Below are 20,925 nucleotides of genomic sequence, written 5' to 3'. Positions count from 1 at the left end.
TCCTTGTGAAATGCCAAATACCTTTTACATGTTATGTGTGTCAAATTCAAGCTCCTTTCCATAATTAAAACATTCATTTTTAATATCAGGGTGGTACAGAGGGTTATGATAGTTTGCTGTTATTTTGAATGTAGTAGTTTTTGTTGCATTTCCTTTTTGCAGGGCTAAACAATTAATATCAGACACTGCTCTCTACGCTAAGTTTAGTCTCCATCATTTGAACATCTTATTTTTTTCCAGCTCTCTTCTTAGTCAGATGATGAAATTACATGCTTTCAGAGACCACATTTATTCTCACATTCTCTCCCCCACAACCCCTCTGTCTTTCTAATCAAACCAGCCTTGTTGGGGATGAGACTAGAGATCATTTTGTTTTGGAAAAATAGATGAACCAAACAAGAAACAGTCTTGAAAGGCAATACATTGTACATCAGAGGATAGCAGTGTAATTTTTCTTTTCCCTGTACTTTCTTTTAAAATATAATGGAAATTTTTTTTCTGGCAAACTGTTTTTTGTCCTTTGTATCCAGGGTTATTTTGTAAATAACTTTGTGATTAAAGCATAAAATATCACTGATTACCATCATAAGCCTCCACCTTCTGCAAATGATTATGCCTGCCTTGGTGTGTTATAACAGTGGCTCTGAAGCTCCCAATGTTTTGTTTCAGACTTCAGACGTCTGATTTAAGGCTTGGCTGGCTATGATCTAATTAAGGGGAACCATCTGCCCCACCCATATTCTTCAGATTGTCTTTTCTTGATTCAAAATCTGTAAATAAGCTAAGCTACTGAGTCTCAGACTTTACCTTATATTATTAGAATCACCTGTAGGGCTTCTTAAACCCGAAGTTTCTGGACCCAACCTTCCAAGTTTCTGATTTCTTGCATCTGGGATGGATGGGGCCTGAGAATCTGCATATCTAACAAGTTCCCGTGTGTTGTTGTAGCTGCTGGTCCCAAGACCACAGCTTTGGACCACTCAGCTGGGCTGTATTTTCCCCACATCCATTCTTTGTGCAGGGGTGATTGGGGAATGGGATTGAAGAGGTGCGGTTCTTCATAGGTTCCTCTTTATGACATAAAGGGAGATTGAGTCCCATTTCTTCTAGTTTTATCAAATATATATTGTTATTCCTAGAAATGGAATTAATGCTGTTTGTTTTTAAAAGGTAAAACTGTTGCTTCTCCATGCATATAGTTTTTTCTACCCTGCTTTATTATATAAACCTTTTTCCCCCCCATGAATGGCATTATTCCATTTGACTACCTTATTACTTTTAATAAGAAAACCAAATACAGCTCTCCATTGGGAATTATCTTTCAGAGTAAATTGAAATGATTTTATGTTTTGTTCATAGGAAGTTTACTGGATTTCTTAAAAGATGGAGAAGGAAGAGCTCTGAAGTTACCAAATCTTGTGGACATGGCAGCACAGGTAAGCCCTGCAGGGTAACTTGATGTGCCATAGGTTTAATGACGTGTAAGTACATTGGGTCATGGTGTAAACATGTCCTGTTCCCTGGATTTCCACAGGTGGCTGCAGGCATGGCTTACATCGAGCGCATGAATTATATCCATAGAGATCTGCGATCAGCAAACATCCTAGTGGGGAATGGACTCATATGCAAGATCGCTGATTTCGGATTGGCCCGACTGATCGAAGACAATGAGTACACAGCAAGACAAGGTGGGCACTTGAATGACAACGGCTCGTGATCACAGCCCTGAGAACAGGCACTTACCGCACGGCCCTTCCTTCCTCCTTCCCTCCCCTTCCTTCAGAAAATACCTGAAATGTCATTCTTCAGCTGGGTTTGGACTCCCTGATCTGGCGGGAATTTGACAGCTCTGCAGGCGGGAGACTGTTGTGGGACGAGTGGAGGAATGAGATACTGGTTTTTGGTGGATGGGTGGGTGGGTGCGTATTGGTATTTGCTGCTGTGGTCCTCTTGGCTCATGCTGATCTCCTCACAGCATCCAGGCCTAGGATACTCTGCTTTTGGAGAAAGAAGGCTGGGGAAAGCCAAGAGATCGTCAAGTTTTAGTTCATCGTTCAATCAGTCTGTGTTCCAGCAGAAAGCAGAAGGCACGTTCAAATTAGAGAAGTTAAGAAATGAGTTTTTTACAAAGGTACAGGCAGGGTTTCAGAAAGCCAGCAGAGCATGGTGCAGTATCTCGGAGCCTGTAACAGCAACAGAACCAAAGCCTCAAAGGCAAGGGGGCAGAGAAGTGGGCACGAGACGTCAGAATAGGCCACTGCACAGAGAGGAACTCCGCAGTAGAGAGAGATGGCAGGAACGGACCTGGGGACTCATAACCAACCCCACTCTTTAGCCCACTTCCAGGTCTTCTGCCAGACCCAACCAGAAGTAGAGGTCACAGGAACTCAGGGATGAATCCTTATGGGTCCAGAGCAGGGAGCGGGAGAGTGGAGAGAGGAGTTAGAAAGACTATAGATGGTAACAGCATAGTTACTCGAAAATCTCCACCTCCTTTCATCATCCCCTTCATCCCACCCTCTGCAAAAATTTCTATCAATTAGCCTTTAAGTGAAATATGTCAACTCAGCAGCCATTCCAGTGAGGCAGCTTTTCGGGTGCTATTAGAACACCAGATACTAGAAAGGAGTTTTTAGGAATATTTTCTTTCTTTCTAGATACTTACAAAGTGGTCACCAGGTAAAAGTGTGAGACTAAGTATGCAGTTTGCAATCGGATATAGGCTCCTTGTGTAGAATATAATGTTTATAACTAGAGCAAGGGGGAACTTTCATTGTTGGTATTTTTAACCAAAGCCTAGTCATCCCAAGCAAAGCCGAGCAGTGACTGGAATGTATGACAGGGTGGTGCTTTCTACTGCATTTCATAATGGCCACCTCTGGAGTCCTTTTCTTTCTCTTTCTCTTTCTCCTCCTTCTCTTGTCCCGTTCCTCCTCCTCTTGATTCTTTCATTTCATGCCAATTATCCTCTCCTTCATTTGATTCTAAGAATGGAAGCATTCTTAGCAGTCTCAAGTGATGAGGAAAAATGTTCAACTAAGACCCTGGCTGCTACCGATACTGTCCAAATGCTGAATTACATGTCGGTCAGACAGCTCAGCTATTTGAATTTCCCCAACACGTGGCAGTTCTTGTCCTAGAGCCAAATGCCCACACAGCAAGCATGCCCGTGTGTTATACACACACATACACCCCCGGTGCTGGGCCAGATGGCGTGCTGTATCTCTAATCAAAGGCGCGCTGCAGCTTTGATTGGCACTGGCGGTCCAGAGAGGAATGTGCATGTGATTTTGAGGCGAGTGAGCTGAGAGGACCTGAGTGCCAGTGGATCTGAGACTTGCCCTGAATGAGGGACTTTATCCTGAGGCAAGTCTGTCAGATCCAGCTCCTTAGACTTGGAAGGAGAGTGGGCGAAGGTTGTGAGACATGAATATTTGATTAAGGAAAGGGCTAGAATAGAGCCGTGTGCTCACCCTTCTGTGTGTGAGTTGAGTTTTTCCCCTTTTCCTGGACTTTGGACTTTATGGGGTTTGTGGTTAATGCTCATGAACCATGGGTAAATGAGAAGGTTGCCAGGCCAGGAGCCAGAGGACACTGGCAGGGGTGCTGTTAATAGTGTTAACAGGGCCTGGGGGTTTAGTCCACACCTTACTCACTGGAGTGAGGCTCCTCAGGCTGTGGCCCTGGGTGATTGGCACCCTCGCTGGTTCCCCTCCCATCAGGCTGCTGCCCTCAGCCTGGCCCCGAACTGTTCCTCTACATTAGCTGTCCTGATTGCCCTTCTGCCAGCTGCCCAGCTCCACCATCATGTCCCCAGGTGCCATCAGAGCCCCTTTCAAAAGGCTAACCTTGTAGCCTTTGTACTGCATTTCCTTACTCAATTTCCAAATCTAGGGTCCCATCCTTCCTGCTTCAAACATTTTTCTTCTTTCCTCCCTTTTCCAAACACCTTCAAATCCATGCCAAACACTGGAAAGAGAGAAGGAAGAAGTAAGTGAACTGGAGAACTGAATTAGGGGGTGGAAAGCGAAGCTTGCGGGGGGTCCCAGGATGTCCAAGGAGAATAAAAGAAATGCTGTCCTGCAGCAGAGGGGTAGGAAGTGGCAGAGCCATTTATCAAATACCTTCCAGGTACCAGGCCGGAGGGGAAACGTGAGGACCAGGCAGGGAACCATAGGAATAGACTCAGAGGGGTTAAATAATTTCTACAAAGTCACACAGCTAGTAAAAGAGCAGAGCCAGGATTTGAATCCAGATATGGCTGGCCTGCGTGCCTACCATCCTAAGTTATGCTGACTGCTGCTCATCAAGTCAGTGATAAAAAGAACCGAACATCAAGCTGGAGAGGATTAGCCATGCATCCCTTTTCCCCTGTATTTTATGGGGCTGTTTTTAAGGAGCACCTTCTAGTGTGCCTGTGTGAGGGAGTTGGAGAGACCTTCCTTTTCCAGCACGGGGACAACCCAGCTGTTTATCAGATTCCTCCCGAGGGCCCACCCTGCCCCGGCCGCTTTACGAGGCAGAAAGGGCCTGGTGTGTGTCTGCTGGTGTACTCTGCAGATGGCATGTGTGCTGCGTGCTGAAGTTTCGCGGGGAATTAATCAGCTCCTCCAGACAGCTGGTCGGTGTGCCTAATAATATTTGCAAGTCGGGTTTTATGTTACCCACAGGCCACAGCCATGCTGCATGTTGATTATGAGAATGCAGGCGGCATTCGGAAACATGCGCCAAACACAGATATTTTAGGACCATGAATGACAGTTGTTTTCAAAACAGTTGTGAGTTTCCCCTCTCAGGGCGCACTGAAATATCTGTCCCCTCTTGGGCAGATGAGGTGGCATTGCAGAGGGCACAAGCAGAGTTGGAGTGTGGAGCCGGGTTCCACAGTCCTTCCTGTGCTCCTTGCTTCCCACCACCCCAGCTACCCAGGACTAAGCAGCAGCCCCTGTCAGGGAGGAGGTCAAGGCCAGGCCCTGAGCCTGTGAGGATGGCCTTCCACTGACAGCATTCTAGAAGCAACTAGAAATTTGGAGGGATTGCTTATTCTCTATTACCTGGACATCTCACTCAATTACAGCAGAGAGTTTTTCTTTAGATATAAACACTTTGCTAAATTCTGCCCAATCAGAGTCTCTAAATAATGCCAACATCAGTTATTCGAGTGCCTTGTCAATGAAAGGGACTTTATTAGGAGCTACCAATATCAAGAAGCCTAAGACTGCACAGGACAGTCAGCAAGCATGAGGAGGAACACGTGGGGCATTGTTGAAATCAGATGGAACCGGGTTTGAAATCCAGCTGTACCACCTGACGATCTGGGGCCTTAGGCAAGTTGTTTAACTTTTGCATACCTCAATTTACTCATCTGTAAAATGGAAAGACATTTTGTCTGCTGTGTGCATTTTTGCAAAGATTAAGTGAAACAATGCATGTAAAGTGCTTAACAGGGTACCCAGCACATAGTGATAAATGTTGTTTGTTACTATTGGTATATCTGGTACAACACTAAGTTCTTGGGGAATAAACAAATGAGTGAATGGATTGTAGATGCAATGGAAAGTCTGAAACACTATTCAGGAAAGGGAGAGAAAAATCAAAGATAATTCCCAAGTAGTCAAATGCAAGTGATCATGAGAATGGCATTACCAATAACAGAAATGAATGACTTGGGAAGATCTTACCTTCAAGAAGGAGGATGCATTTGGGTTTTTATCTGTTAAGCTTGAGATGGTTGTGGTGGTCCTCCAAGCCCAGAGAGATGAGTTGGGGTACCCTCACTGGGTCTCACTGCCACAGCTGGGCCCTCAGCCTTCCAGCCCTCCCCTAAGGTCTGGTCACGGCTGCCTCCCTACCCTAGCACTGCACCTTCCTCCCGGAATCGTTCCAGAGCTCACCACAGGCACCACAAGGATCTGCTGTCCCTCTTCTTGTCTGTGCACTTCCACACCACACCTGTCTCCTGTGACCCCCGACATAGGCGGATGTCACAAGCCTTGCTTCCGGAAGTTCACAGCCCCTCCGGCCATCACTTCCTTCAGAGATTGCACAAGCAGATGAGAAGCAGTGGGAAAATTCTCTGCAGACTCTAGTTTTTTCTTCATGAGCTTTCAGTGCCAACTAATGTTGATTTAAACCTAACAAGTTCAGACAGACGTGGCTGTGTGTAAGCATAACTTCCTTTTGTGGATACCTTTTTATTCTTTATTGAGCTATAACACACATACAGTAAAATGAACAAATCTGAAGTGTGCAGCCCGATGAATTTTTACATACACGTATGCCCCTGAATCCACCCCGAAGATAAAGAGACAGAATACTTCCAGCACCCCAGAAGACCTCTTATTCCCACTCCCAGTCAGTAACCACCCCCACAAATAGCCTTTTTTCCACTCTTTTCACCATAGATTGGTAAGTTTTGCCTGTAAATGAACATCACAGACATGAATCCTACAGTATTACTCTTGTGTCTGGTTTCTTTCCCATTCTTATGTCTGTGAGATTCTTCCATATTGCTGCATGGAACAGTAGTTCTCTTCATGGCTGAGTAGTATTCCGCTGTACAAATACATCACAGAGCCTCCATTCTACTGTTACTGAACATGTGGGGTCATTTCCAAACTGGAACTATTATAAATAAAGGTGCTGTGGTGGTACATACATGTCCTCGTCTCTCTGGGCTGTGTTCTCCAGTGGAATTGCTAGTCACAGGGCAAACCTAGGTTAGCTATTGCAGTTACTCCCTAACAGATTTTGTGGACATATTTTTAAAAAGGAGAATACACACTCAGTGTGTCATTTGCCAGTATTGTTCTTCCCTCTAAGCTGCTAGTGAGGCAGCCTGTTGAGACTGCAGAACCAGAGGTTGGACGTTAGGGTCCCTGGCTTTGAATCAGCTCTGTCACTTACAAGCTTGGTGTCCGCAGGCCAGTTATTTAAGCTCTTTGAGCCTCATTTTTATCATCTGTAAAATGGTGATAATAAAAATGATTACCTCACATCATTAGTGTGAAACTTACATGGGCTATCTATAAAAGTTCTTTAAGAGTTGTGAAATGTAAAAATCATCCTTACAACCTCAACTTTTTGTATTTGACATACATTTTCCTTGAAAATCTAAAAAGTTTTTAAAGAGAATCACTATTAGTAATCAATAGAGAAAAAAATCAGTCTTTCCGGAAAAAAAAAACTATCTCCCTATTTTATAGCCTGGGCCAGTCAATGGATCTGGGCAGTCACCACTTTGATATACCTGCATGCTCCAAGGGCCCCTCCACCCCAGACACAGCTGGGAGTCACACATTCGCTGTCCTTGTCTCTGGCCAGCTTGCCTGTTTTCTCGTATTTGCATTCTCTGTTGGGAACTATCCCTGCCTCTGCGCTGCCTCTCTTGTTTTTAATCTTGTGAAGTCTGAATATCAGATGGCCCTTCTCAGCATTTTCACTGATGCATGTGCATACGCACATCAACCCAAGCACACATGAGCACACATACTGCATGAGCACACACACGCTGCCTGAGCACGGCTGGAGCAGTTCTCCTGAGTATCTGTGGAGCCGCTCTTACTGCTTCTCTATAGAAGTGATTTAGTTTAAAGACTAGCAGCGGGCCCTTGTAGACACAGAGCACATAGTAGTATTTAATAAATATTTGTTTACAGCAATGGAAATAACCAAGGTCACCAACCCCTCCACACTCTTGTGAGACATGCTCTCCTGTTGTCTCTCAGCAATGTACATGGCTCTCTCTGGGATCAAATGCTGTTGTGGCTGCAGGAACCTCCAGAAAGGGTTGTTTATTGCATTAATATTCCTTGCACACTCCAAGACTGTTTTTGGAGTGATGGGAAGCACAGGAGCTTTGCAGCTAGATAAGCCTGTGTTCAGATCCTGATGCCGTATTCCTAGAGCATAAGCTCTGGCCTCTCTGAGCCTCACCTTTCTCATCATAAAATAACATTGGTGTTGGTTACCTTTAAGGTGGTTGTAAGAATTCAAGAAGATAATTAGTAGAAGTTGCTGGTATTCTTCACTTCTTCCAACTCCTCCCCACAACACTTTGGTGTTTTTTTGTTTTGTTCTATTTTGGGTTTTTTCTTCTTCTTCTTCTTCTTCTTCTTCTTTCTTCTTCTTCTTCTTCTTCTTTTTTTTAATAGCTTGACCTCTTTTCTTCTTCCCATATATACCTCAGTCTCCTCCCAAAGATGGCAGGGCCTGGATTGGTTAAGAGCATGACCCATGAAATCAAAGTGTCTTGGTATAAAACCTAGCATTGCTGCCAGTTCACTATGAGACCTTGAACAAGTTGCATAACCTCTCTGAGCTTTATTTCCTCCTCTTAAAACAGGGATAATAATAGTTTCTATATCATAGAATTGTTGTATGGCTTCCCTGCGAATAACCATAAAGCATAAAGCAGTCGGCACAAAGCCAACAATGCGCTGATCGTGGTAGCTGGCAATAGTAGTGATAGTGATATTATTATATTATTGGTCCAATGGATGCTAATAGCTGTGTTTCTCTCTGTCACACACACACACACACACACACACGCGCGCACACACACACACACCACACACACACACACCCCACTTTGGGTTTTCCTGATCCCTCCCATCGGGGCTGCTTCCACTGGAGGCTCTGCCTCTATCGCCCTTTCTCCTGATTTGAATCCTCACGAAGGACAGGAGCTGGGGTTGCTGTATGGTTTTGGTTGGTTTGTTTTTAAGTTCAAAATTAATGAAACAAATGTCAAGGAAACATAATCTTTAGATCTTTGGAATATATGTAAAAATAGGAACATACGGGTCTTTGTATAAGACTGCTATAAGTTTAGGCTTATGTATTAAATAGGAGAAGAAAAATGTGTCTGTTCAAATGCTTCCAGTATTGGGGGTTTAAATTGAATAGATTATTGTCTGGAGGAAAATTCAAGTATAAATTAGACTACGAAGAATTACTAATTGTTGCAGTTTTCATGTTAATTATTTCATGTTAAAAAATTGTTACCGCATAAATTAACACATTCTTTCATAGAAAACATATTTTAGAAAGATTTGTTACTTTAATAACTCTTTGTGTATTAGAAATCCCAGATGCCTATACTAATTAAATATAATCAGATTTTAGATTCAAAAAGCACAGTAACCATTTAACACAAACAAGCAGGCAGCTAGGTTGAAAAACACACTCAGGAAGAAGTGGATCCCTGTTTCTTTCGAATTTCGAATTTCACCATCCAGAACTGTGAATTCAATTCCTGTCCTTCCTTTGTATTGCAATGACTGGGGATTATTAGACTCAGAGCGCCAGCTTTCCAGCTCAAGGGCTCCTGCAGAATTATTAATCAGCCGCTTCTGAGGTCCCTGTAATCCGGTGGCAGATCAAGGCTGATCTCGCCATGAGATGCCCTCCCTCTGCCCTCGTCAACACATGAATTTCTTGTTCTCTGTCAACAACAGCATTGCCATTCCCGCACAGTGTGCTGTGACCTGAACAGCAAATATCAGGAGAGGGAAGGAAAAAAAAAAAAAAACCTTTTTAATTATTGAATTTAATCTAATTCTTCCCATGCTAGAGAAGCAAACCATCCTTTGATGAGAAGCAAGCCCTTTAAAATGCAAGCCATTGTCTTAAGCACTGGCTAGTGTGTTCCCAACTCAGTGGTGCCGCCATCAAATGACCACGCCAACCCCCGACTCCCCAGCCCACACTGAGAGTCTGTCATCCTGAGGGCTGTCTCGGGAGAGACCCCAGGGGACTTGCCCGACAGAATGCCCTGCCCTACAAGGTCAGACACGGCTTTCCCGCTGAGCTGAGTCGCATGCCTGAACCATGCTGCTTGTAATCAAGCTTCCCGGATCCGAGTTTGGTACACTTCAGTCACTAAGCAGAAAAGCTCCTTCATTTGTATTCTGTCGCTTCAAGCTCTGAGCTTCCACCTCGTTTCTGGGAGGGACTGCTTTGTTTATCTGCTGAGCCACCGTGGAGCTTCGGGGCCCAGATTAATAGTTAGGGGGAGCAGGTCAAATTGGCAGGGAAATGGAGATGAATTGTAGAGCGCATCCATTTTCCTCCAGGAAAGGGTGTGTTGAAAGCCAAAGATTAAAATTAAAAGAAAAGGGACTCTAAATCACCCTTTCCTACTACAGTCTCTCTTTAAAGATTAGAACTGTTTCAGGTCGGAGATGGGACCAATTTCTTTCATTGCCACCCTCGGGCAGCTCTGACTCTGCCCAGAGGATGTAGATGGACTGGAGGTAAGCAGTGGTCACCTCAAGCCCAGCTTCTTTGCATACCTTTCCCTTTATCTGTGCTGGTCAGTCCCATTGTATATTCCGTGTGAGCATCTCTTTCTCCTTTGTGCTGTTTTGGGCAGAGCCTTTTGGTGGTTGTTTATGAATGGTCAAGAGCAAGTCCTCAGTCTGTGCAGCCCATGTTTCTTAGTAATCATCAAGAAGGAAGCAGATGGTCACCCTCTGTGATTTGAAAGTGTGTAAATAGGAACTGCAGATCGCCATCAAACATCAGAAGTGTCATTTGGCTTCCTTGTCTTGCCTTGCTGGCAAAAGGAACTCCCGCATTTGCATCATCTGGGTAATCACGGACACGCAGTACGTTTGAAAACTGCCCCAGGTTCTGAAGCATCATTTCTTCCAGCCAAAGGAGGGGGCTCAGTGGCAATGCTCTGCCACCCGCAGGGTGGCTCCCCCGTTGGCACAGATACTGTGCCAGATTGAAAGGGGGAACGGTTTGAAAAAGCCCCCCCAAAGTGGTACTTGTCTCCTGTGTACCCTCTTATCGTTTGATACCTTCTGAGCTCCCAATCAAACCCCATGACCTCCACCTGTTCCCACACAGTATCCCCAAACCCAGTGCTGCCCGTGCAGCCTAGCTTGCCATGTGGCATGAAGTCAGACTCACACGGGCCCTCTGCCCCTTCTAGGGGTGGCTGGGTTCTTGGCATCATTTCTGCATTGAGCTACATCCCACACATCCATCGATCACTCAGGTGAGTCCTCTCACCACCCTGGGCAGCAGTGTGCAGATGGTTACAAAGCCCTCTTTTGCTCTGGATTGAAAGTCCACAAACATAGTGTTTATCCTGTTGAAGCTGTGAATCAGAATTTTTATTCTGTTTGTTTTGTTTTGTTTTGTTTTCTCTTTGCAGAGGTAATCAAGTTACAGAATTTTTATTCTGATATTGCTTCCTTTCTGGCTCTTGGAAAACTGGAAGGATACTTGGAATTATTTAGAGCCTCCGTATTCTAGAACAGCAAGCAGGGTTCCTTTTTTCTTCAGTCCCACTCAAGATAACCACTTAAATAAGCCTCCATAACACAGGCTGCACTCCAAGGAAAGTCCCTTTGATGGTTCTCAGATTTCCTTCTTAAAAGGACCAAATACCCATGATTTCAGGAGATGCCCATTAATTTTATTCTCTACGTTTGCGTTGCCCCCATGAGTAAAAGTGGGTTTGTTGTTGGTTACCGTTGCAAGGGAGGTGATAGAGAAGGACAGGCAGCCAGAACTTCCTCCCTTCGCTTACTGGCGCCTCTAGGGATATGTGGAAGGAATGTCACAGTTTACCTGCTGGTAGCCTGCATGTCTGGATCAAATGCCCTTCCACAATTTATCCTGCCTATCCTTCCCCAACTGCAAAACCCCAGGATTAAAACCTAGAGTCCAGCCTAGCCCCTGCATTCTCCCTGGGAGATGAGTCTCCTCTCCTCTGTCCTCTCGTTGTCCTGGGTTCGATTTTTATTACCCACTGATAGACCTTCTATCTCTCCTCTGTCCCGTCTTGAACTCTGGGCTCTCTTGGAACTTTGCTCACCCCCCTCAGCCTGAATATTCCTTCCATGGATTCCACTCAATTAGACTTTGGATCTGTGCCTAGTTAATCAGCCTTATCTTTGCAATATGTTCAGGCCCACCTTCCACTCCTTGGTTCTTGTCCTCCTTGGCCTAACTTGTCCCTTCTCCACTCACAACCCCGGTGGGACAGAATTCCTCCTTCCTCCCAACCTCCCTCCTTCTCAAACTCCTTGCTCAACATTTTGAAATTTCAGATGGACTATAACCTTAACCCATTGTAACATTTACTTTTCTTTTTTTTTTTTAAAGCATGATGCTAAAACCTTTATGAACTTGAAGTAGAAGTTTCCACAGAATGCGTCACTAGAGATAACTGGAAAACACCCAGTTGTATTACTTCAGAAGCATTTGGGAAATCTGAAAGTCATTCCTTTGGCCTAGTGTGAAAATTCTGAGTTTTGCTTTGCCAAGTGTCACTGGGTTTGAAATCATTGTTTTGTTTAAGTAACCACAAAGTTCCAGGTCAGGTCAGCTTTGGTATTGCTTCTTTCACAGGATATCCTGTCCTGGTACCGCCTCATCACCTCTCCCTCCTGTAAACCAAATTTCTGTTATTGGCATTGTTTGTGATTTCTTTTCTTGTATTACCCGGAGTAACTTTCAAGTTGGAGTATTGCATACTATTAAATATTGGATATAATAATTTTCAGAGTTAGTGGCTTTATAATTAAAAAGGGCTCTGGGTGGCTCTTTGGTTCAGAAAAGCAGTGTCTATTGTTGAAATTAATGGGTTTCCTCCTTGAAAATGCTGTTAGGGCACAGCTCAGATTCTCTGTAGGAAGGATTTGGCTTCTTTTATTCAATACTGACTTCACCTTCTCCACCTTGGCCTAGTTTTTTAGCCAGAGGGGATATTCTCTGAGACTATGGAATTGGCCTGGTCACCAGGACAAATAAAAGAGAGAGAGACTTGGCAGTTCAGCTCTCCGGTGATGTGAGCTGGGCCCACCCAGGTCTGCCCTGGCCCCTGCCCTGACCCTCCCCGCCGCAGGGAGAGCCATGGGTCATGCATCATTTCAGTGCAGCTACCTCTCCCTGAAGCCCTCATCTCCTGCTCATGTTCTCTTTTCCTCTCTCTGCTGAGCCCTCTTCTTCCTAAAGGCAGTGCCACCATTTAGTTATCTGTTGGATTTGCCTGTGAGCTCTGTCTCCCTGGCTGCCTAGAAACCCCAAGGGTGGAGGCAACCTGTGCTTGGTTTTCCCAGGAGCGCCTCACAGGGTGCTGGGGACATCGTGGACCCTCAGAAGATTCTCATTGATTGGTTGATGAGTGTTTTGATGAGGGTTTTTTTATCTTCTTTTCCTCTTCTGATGTTTGGAGAGCTTTGGCATTGCTGATGGCATTTGCCAAGTGCAACTCAGTGACTTTAGGCCTTTACTATCTGAATAAAATAACAGCTGGCATTTATTTAGCTATTACCAGGTGCCAGATGCTGTGCTGAGCCTTTTACATCAACTATTCTTCTCACCACAACCTTAGGAGGTTATCATCCCCAGTTTACAGACAAGGAAACTGAGACTTAGGGACATTTTAAATGCCAACCAGCAAATCCAGTGTGCAAGCACAGGGATGCCTGACTCGGAAGCTCCTTTCCTAAGTGATCATACTGGTCCTTCCACAAGTGACTACTCAATCCCAGCTCAGCCCACTGTTGGACTGCTTTGCATTGTCACTGAAGAGCATCCCCTCCTCGTTTCCTGACCGGCTTATGTACTCTTACTGCAGGAGGTGGTTTGGGAGCAAAAGTATCCGCAGTCTTCATTGGAGCATTTGAAATGCCCGTGCCATCATCTTAATGTATGAAAACACATAAAGAACAGGAAGTAACTGAGTCAAGTAAGATTGTTTCTATTTGAGACAGAAGTGAAAAACAGATTACCTGGCCACTAGGGATAGAGGGACTTCATTAACTGGAATGTGGTCTGGGGCTTGGGATGGGCCATCCTGACATAATGACTTTGGGTAGTCATCCTGTTGGCACTGAAAAACCAAGAGCATCAGTCAGGCTGTGCTGTCGTACGAAAGGAAGATTTTATTCCTATAACTTTTAAGAGTGAAGAAAATTATTAGTTTATTACACCACTCTATTGTCACTCTTTGTGTTTAGTTTGATTAAGTCTGTGTAAAGGAAAAGAATGACTTTGACCGCCAGGGTGTCAGATAACTTACTGCCTGGCTGGACCCTTTAGCTAGTTAGAGCATTGATCGCTGTTTAACCAGCCTTAGGCAAGTTGCTATGAAGAAATATGTGTCTCCAACCTCAAAGGATTTGCATTCTATTGAAGGAGATTTTTTAAATAACTTATGACAGAACTAGTAAAAGGACACAGAGGAGACGTGGACATGGTGGAACAGTGTATAGCGTTTATGCAGTCAGGCTCTGGCGCCTTTGGTTCAAATCCCAGTTCTGCCATCTACACGTGTTCTTTGTTTGGCACATTACTTTCCTGTGTATGTTCCATTTTCTCATCTGTGGAACAAGACTATTCCTGGTATCCACCTCATGTGCACAGTCCTTTGCATGCCTCTTAGCAGGCACTCAGTGTATGTTTAGCTATTGTGGTAGCTGCTATTATCAAGCGTTAAACTGTTGTTTCTAGCACTAGGCGCTAGGTGCATTGGAGAGATTAGTGAAGGCTGGAGTAATCACAAACGACTTCATGAAGGAGGTGGGACTGGAACTGAGTAGGCTTTAGCTAAGCAGGTGAAGGGAAAGAGAGCATTTCCAAAGCCAATGTAAAAGAAACAAGTGTGAGCATGCTAAGTGCAGGACACAGGTTATAGTAAAGCAAACTGAACTAGATTAATTGTGTTTGGGGTAGCAAGAACCAAGTTAGGTCAGGCACGGTGGCTCACACCTATAGTCCCAGCACTTTGGGAGACCAAGGCAGGAGGACCCCTTGAGCCCAGGAGTTCAGGACCAGCCCGGGCAACATAGCAAGATCCCATCTCTACAAAACATAAAATTAGACTGGGCGCAGTAGCTCATGCCTGTAATTCCAGCACTTTGGGAGGCCGAGGTGGGTGGATCACCTGAGGTCAGGAGTTCGAGACCAGCCTGACCAATATGGTAAAACTCCGTCTCTACTAAAAGTACAAAACTTAGCCAGGCATGATGGTGTGCACCTGTAGTCCCAGCTACTCAGGAAGCTGAGACAGGTGAATTGCTTGTATCTGTGAGGTGGAGGTTGCAGTGAGTTGAGATCGCACCACTGCACTCCAGCCTGGCTGGGCAACAGAGCAAGACGGTCTCAAAAAAAAATAATGATTAAGTAAAAATTAGCCAGGCATGATGGTACACACCTATAGTCCTAGCTACTCAGGAGAGGCAGGAAGCTTACTTGAGTAAACCCAAGCAAGAAGAGCCCACAGGGGAGACAAGCAAAATGCTTGGAAAGAAAGGAAGAACATGGAGGAGAATAAACTGAGAAAAATAATTCATGGATTTCTCATGTAAATGTTTGAGCTTTGCAGGCTGGATTATGCTAAGTTTTACTGCTTTGTTACCAAGATTATTGGTATTATTCAAATGTGAGAAGTGTGCTGAAATAGTACAAATGCACCCAGAGCCACTCGTTAAGTAAACATGACAGAAGTGACAGTGGAAGCATCCTCTACCCAATTGCTAATTGCTGATAGACACCCATGGGCCTTGAAATGTCATGATGCTTTTGAAGAGTTTTGAAAAGTCAAAGCACTTTTCCCATTCTGTCTCATCATAAATCATTCTCAAGGTAATGATGTGTTATCCTCCATGTTTTAAAAGACAAGGGAAAAGAACGATGTGGGAAGTCATCGCGCTTCTGCTCACAGCCCAGTGACTTTATGCTCTTAGGATGGAATCCAGAATCCTAGTGCAGCTTACAGAGTCCCACAAAATCTGTCCTTGTACCCCATCTTATTATTCTCCATAGCACTTTATTGTAGTTGACATATGTAAAAGCCATTCATTTATTTTATCTCCCTCAAACTAAGCTTCCAGCTCCATGACTGCCTGCCAGAGACTACATTCACTTTCATCCTCCTGGTACCTAGTGCAGTGCCGGGCACTGGGGAATACTCCAAAAATACTGGTGGTAGGAAAAAAGAGAGAACAAGCCAGCCGAGCAGTGGTGGGTGTTTGTGTTATTTCTGTGGACAAACTTTGATAACTGAATAAATCCACAGCCCTCTCCTTTCTCTTGCCTGAAGCATGGATGATTATTAACTTTACTTTAAATGAGGAAGACCAGGGCTCAGTGAGGTCGAAATGGTTGATGCCTAGTCACTTGCATTCATCCCAGTCTATTAAGAATGTCTTCTTAATCCAGTCTACTAAGGATTTTCCACTTTGTTTCACTGTCAACTCTCCCAAGGCCCCTTGGCACCTTGTCTTTCTGCTGATGTAACTAACCACCCCCATCCCCAGCTGCAGCCCCAGTGAACTAGGCCCCCTTGTCCTCAGAGAATAAAATGTGGGGCCCCCTCACTCAGATACATTCACTCCGACCGAAAGGAGATCTGAACACACTTCCTCTGGCAGTGAAAATGTGGGGTTCTCCAGGGTTGTAAGTTTCATTAGTGCGCGACCATTGCTTTTCCATTTCAATTGGCAATTGTTAGACTCTTAAAAGGGCATCCAGACAGTGACCCTGGTGCTGTCACCAAGGACAAGTAGAGGACTCACTAGAGGGCAGGGAACTGATAATATGCTCTGTAAGGAACTGTGGTTATTCAGCCAAAAAGGGTAGGGCTGTCCAGCTACTCATTCATTCATTCAGCACCTGTTTATCAAGTGCTTTCTCTGCACCAGACACTGTACTCAGTACTGGAGATGTGCTGGCCATCCGGGAAGACATGCTCCAGCACTCAAGCACAGTATGTATCTGTGGACAGAGACAGCCTCCAGACAATTCATGCATTCATTGCACTTTAATAATAACAGCTTCATTAGGCAATATTTACTGAAAAAAAAATAGTGACAGCTACAAAGAGGGAGGTGCTCTGGCAGCATAGAAGTAGGAAACCTACCCCAGTCTTGAGTGATCAGGCAAAGGTTCCCTGTGCAAGTAACACTTTGGCTAGGAGCAAAAGAGGAGTAAGAATTAGCCATGGGGTAAGGACTTTTGACAGAGGAAATAGCTGAAGCAGGTAGGAGCCTGGCATTTGCAAAGCAGTCAAAGAAGGGCAATGGAGAGGTTGTAGAGGAGAGAGGAGGAGAGCAGAGGAGAACATGTCTGGGATGATAAGAAGCAGCTGGGGAAGTAGGTAGGTACCAGATTATGCATGTGGATTATATTAGAAGGCTACTGTAGAAACATAGGGTGGGCATGGTGAGCAAGTGAGGACTGGAGGAAGGGTAGTGAATTCAAGAGTATGAAATGGACCTGACGTGGGCACAGACAAAGCAGGAGGGCACAGAGATCATTCAGTAAAGATGTATTGACCTCCTTCCATAGGCAGGCCCTGTGCTGAGATCCGAGTGCACAATAATGAAAAATAGAGTGTCCAGGCGAGGATGATTCTCAGGATTCTGTTATCAGCAACTGGGTGGTTTACAAAGTCACCAAGGATTGAGAAGCCAAATTGTGGGGAAGATAAATTTTGGATGTTGCATTTGAGGGGCGCTGACTTGTATAACCGATTTCCTTCTCAGTTGTCTCTCCATTGTGATGATGGAGAGACATCCGTTAGAAAGAACTCCGTTGTGATGATGGAGAGACAATTGAGAGGGAAACTGGTGATGCAAGTCAGGGACTCAAGAGAGAGGTCCCATCTGGTGATATAAATGCAGGCATCATTGGGTTCAAGATAGTCATTGGAGCCACGGGAGTGAATGAGACCCCTGATGTTACACAGAGTTTGTGACCCCTCATTTCCTATCTCAGCAGAATTCAGAGAAACAGGATTGAGCTGTATATCAGAAATTATTTAAAATATCGACATATTTATTCATCACAGGAATGATTCAGCCTAAGGCTAACTGGTCTTATATATATGTTCCTGGGAGTTAAATGACTAAGGTACAAAAGATCCTCTTACCTGGAAGTTCTAGGACATGGGCCCCAGTGACAACACCGGGTTGTCAAGTTTTCACCATGACAAGTCAAGGTTTCAGCAATGGCTTGGGAGTTTGGTAATATTTGCAAATAGTACCTGGAAAACATTCAGTGGAAAAGATGCTTCTAAACACACACACCACACACACACGCACACATGTTATGGCCTTTGTGTATTGGCTTAAAAGAATCCTAAAGAATCCTAAACTGTTAAGCTAATTCAGTAAGAAATGACAGAGTGGTCACTTCTTTTTTTGAATTCATATAAACATGGAACAGACACACTAAGTGTTACAGTAAAGCTCAAGATAACAGTGACATAGATGATCATTACCTGTATAGTTTGCTCTGTTCCCTCCAAATAAAATGTGAAGAGGAGAAAACTGTTTTCATATCTAAATCCTGCTTCCAAGCAGAATTTCAAAGAGTGAATCAGCTAGTTACATAACAATACGAAGTTAACTGCATTGCAGTTCTGATGTTTTCTCCATTGTTCTTTTCTGTAAGTCCATACTACTTAAAAGACCACTTTGATTCTGACTTTTTGCCTGTCAGAACTTTACTTTCAAGGGAAAGGCAACATTTACACCCAGGAGATCTTTCCTCAAGGTGTCTGAAGTCTCCTAACTTACAGAGCCCGCTGCAGCAGCCCTGCAGCAGGGACACCTGTGGGATTGTATAGGTTATGTACTACACAACCTTAGGGATGCTGTTTTCATAGACTGGGGTTTTACACTGTGCAGCCTGCATGGCTAGTTGTAAAGACACCTGCCAAAAATCCCCAGTTAACTCCTCCACATTTACAGCTGCGTTTTAGGGCCAATAGCTTTGTACCCTCAGGAGATGGGATGCCAGGATAAGGGGAAACAGAAGTAATGAGATGTGTGGAAGAGGAAGCAGGGATTAGCTCTTTTCAGTAGAAACCTCAGTTAATCATTAATACCTTTTTGCTGCTTTGATTTAACCTTTTGTCTTCCTTGAAAAGGAAAATGAGTTATCTATAAAGAAGCTTATTTTGTCTAAAGTGGCTGCTATTTTAAGACAGAAGAAGCAGGAGAAGTTGGACAAAGACATTATTTTTTATTCCTCCAAATACATTATAAATACATTGTTTGGTATAAATATATTGCTTATCTTAGAAAGAAAATTAATACAAAACAAATTTAAGTAAGCTTAGTAGTCAGACCACATATCTACAAATGACTTCGTTTCAAAGATTCCTTACATTTTGCAGCCTTTATTTTAACATTTTTTGAAGGTTTATATATTATAATCCTTATTGTAGATTATAAAATGAGAAAATAATAAAGTGGACTAATGCAACTGGCTGATATTGCCGTTGGTTTTTTTAATCTGAAATTATGAAATCACTTGGAAAATCTAACATGACTGTATCCAAGTTTTAAATAGTCGCTTTCAGCAACACACACACCTTCACCAATGTCGAGTAATCACAACATTAACAACAACATTAACAATGTAAGTAGCAGCTGGTCTAAAGAAGAGGAAAAACAACTCCTTTGGTTGTCATTTTATTTACAGGGTTTGTCTGCACAGCAGAGAAAAATGTTCCATTTACTTCAGAGATGGTCAGAGATTTCCAAGCCATTTGGCTCAAGAGATGGTTTAAATAGGAATGAATGTAGTATACCTTTAATTCTCTGAAGTAAGAGAACTCCAGCTGAGGTTTGGTCCACGGCAAAGTCTGCCCTCAACACTGAAGAAAATCTATCACATTAATCCCAGTGGCTCAGAGTCCAAAGCTGCGTGAACAGAATACTCAAGGATAGGAAGTGTGAGAAGAATGCTTTGAAAGAAACTTTAAAAACAAAACGACTATTCAGAGAATACCAGGTCTTATGTGGAATCATCTAGCATGTAAGGAAAGATATAAATAATGATGCCTGAGAAACATAACTAATTAAAAATAACTCTATGCATAAAAGGAAAACTGTAGAATAACTTTTCTGCTCCAATGTTAATGTGAGATGCCTCATAATGAAATAGTAGGATTTTTTTTTTTTCATTTCATTTCACACAGACACATGAGAGATGGAGAGGAAAATTATATTGCCTGAAAATGCCAGGGTAGATTTACTAAAGATGTTATCATATGCTATATTTAAGACAAAAATCTCATTGCTGTAATTTATCATACCTCTGGCTATTAAAACTGTGCCAATTTAAATATTTTAATCATTCACCACTTTTGTACATAGTGACTTTTTATAGAAGATTCTATGAAACATTCTGATTTTGTCAGCCTTTGTATGATTTTTAGGAGCTCCTTAAGTAGAATGAACATGCTTTAAACATGTAATTGTGTTTCCATAAGTAATAAAAATTCCTTGTGTTTTTCTTTTAGTTTGTTCAGTAAAATACCTGGAACTGCGTTATAATTGCTGAGTCGAATGTTTGAGAGCATAAGCTGCTAAATCCCTTTTTTTAAATTTTATTTTATTTTATTTTATTTTATTTTTTTCTGAGACGGACTCTTTCTCTGTCACATGCTGGAGTGCAGTGGCATGATCTCGGTTCACTGCAACCTCTGCCTCCAGGGTTCAAGTGATTCTCCTGCCTCAGCCTCCTGGGTAGCTGGGACTACAGGCTCGTGCCACCATGCCCAGCTAATTTTTGCATTTTTAGTAGAGACAAGGTTTCACCATGTTGGCCAGGCTGGTCTCGAACTCCTGACCTCAAATGATTGGCCCGCCTCTGCCTCCTAAGGTGCCGGCATTACAGGCGTGAGCCACCACACCTGGCCTGAATCCCTTTTAATTCCCTGCACACACATCAAGCTTGTAGAAAGCAAGGTGGACCACACCCTTCCTTTTGGTTTAGAGAGAGGATTATTTTAATGATCAGTTAAATTTTTGAATAAAAAAGACTCCACTGACTGACATGAATTGGCACCTTGGTCTTGAAAAGTCAGAGACTCATAAGACAGTCATGGAGGCAAAACTGCTCTTTAAAAAACAAACATTAAATAGTACTCTTTCTGGATGGTGGAAG

At 43.6% G+C, this 20,925-nt stretch overlaps 1 protein-coding gene across 8 annotated transcripts in view; it reads left to right on the top strand.

The window, feature by feature from the left end:
* FYN (FYN proto-oncogene, Src family tyrosine kinase) overlaps positions 1-20,925 on the top strand; it is a 210,226-nt gene that overhangs the window by 174,822 nt on the left and 14,479 nt on the right. For all 8 annotated transcript variants that reach the window (XM_033234320.1, XM_033234326.1, XM_033234325.1 and 5 more), the window contains 2 exons: positions 1,360-1,436; positions 1,535-1,688. In XM_033234320.1, the coding sequence (XP_033090211.1) occupies positions 1,360-1,436; positions 1,535-1,688 (231 nt within the window). The remainder of the gene's footprint in view (positions 1-1,359; positions 1,437-1,534; positions 1,689-20,925) is intronic.

The sequence above is a fragment of the Trachypithecus francoisi genome, unplaced genomic scaffold, assembly GCF_009764315.1.
Source record: "Trachypithecus francoisi isolate TF-2019V2 unplaced genomic scaffold, Tfra_2.0 Lachesis_group15, whole genome shotgun sequence".
In the NCBI taxonomy this organism is placed as follows: domain Eukaryota; kingdom Metazoa; phylum Chordata; class Mammalia; order Primates; family Cercopithecidae; genus Trachypithecus; species Trachypithecus francoisi.
This window is presented reverse-complemented; position numbering and strand designations above follow the sequence as displayed.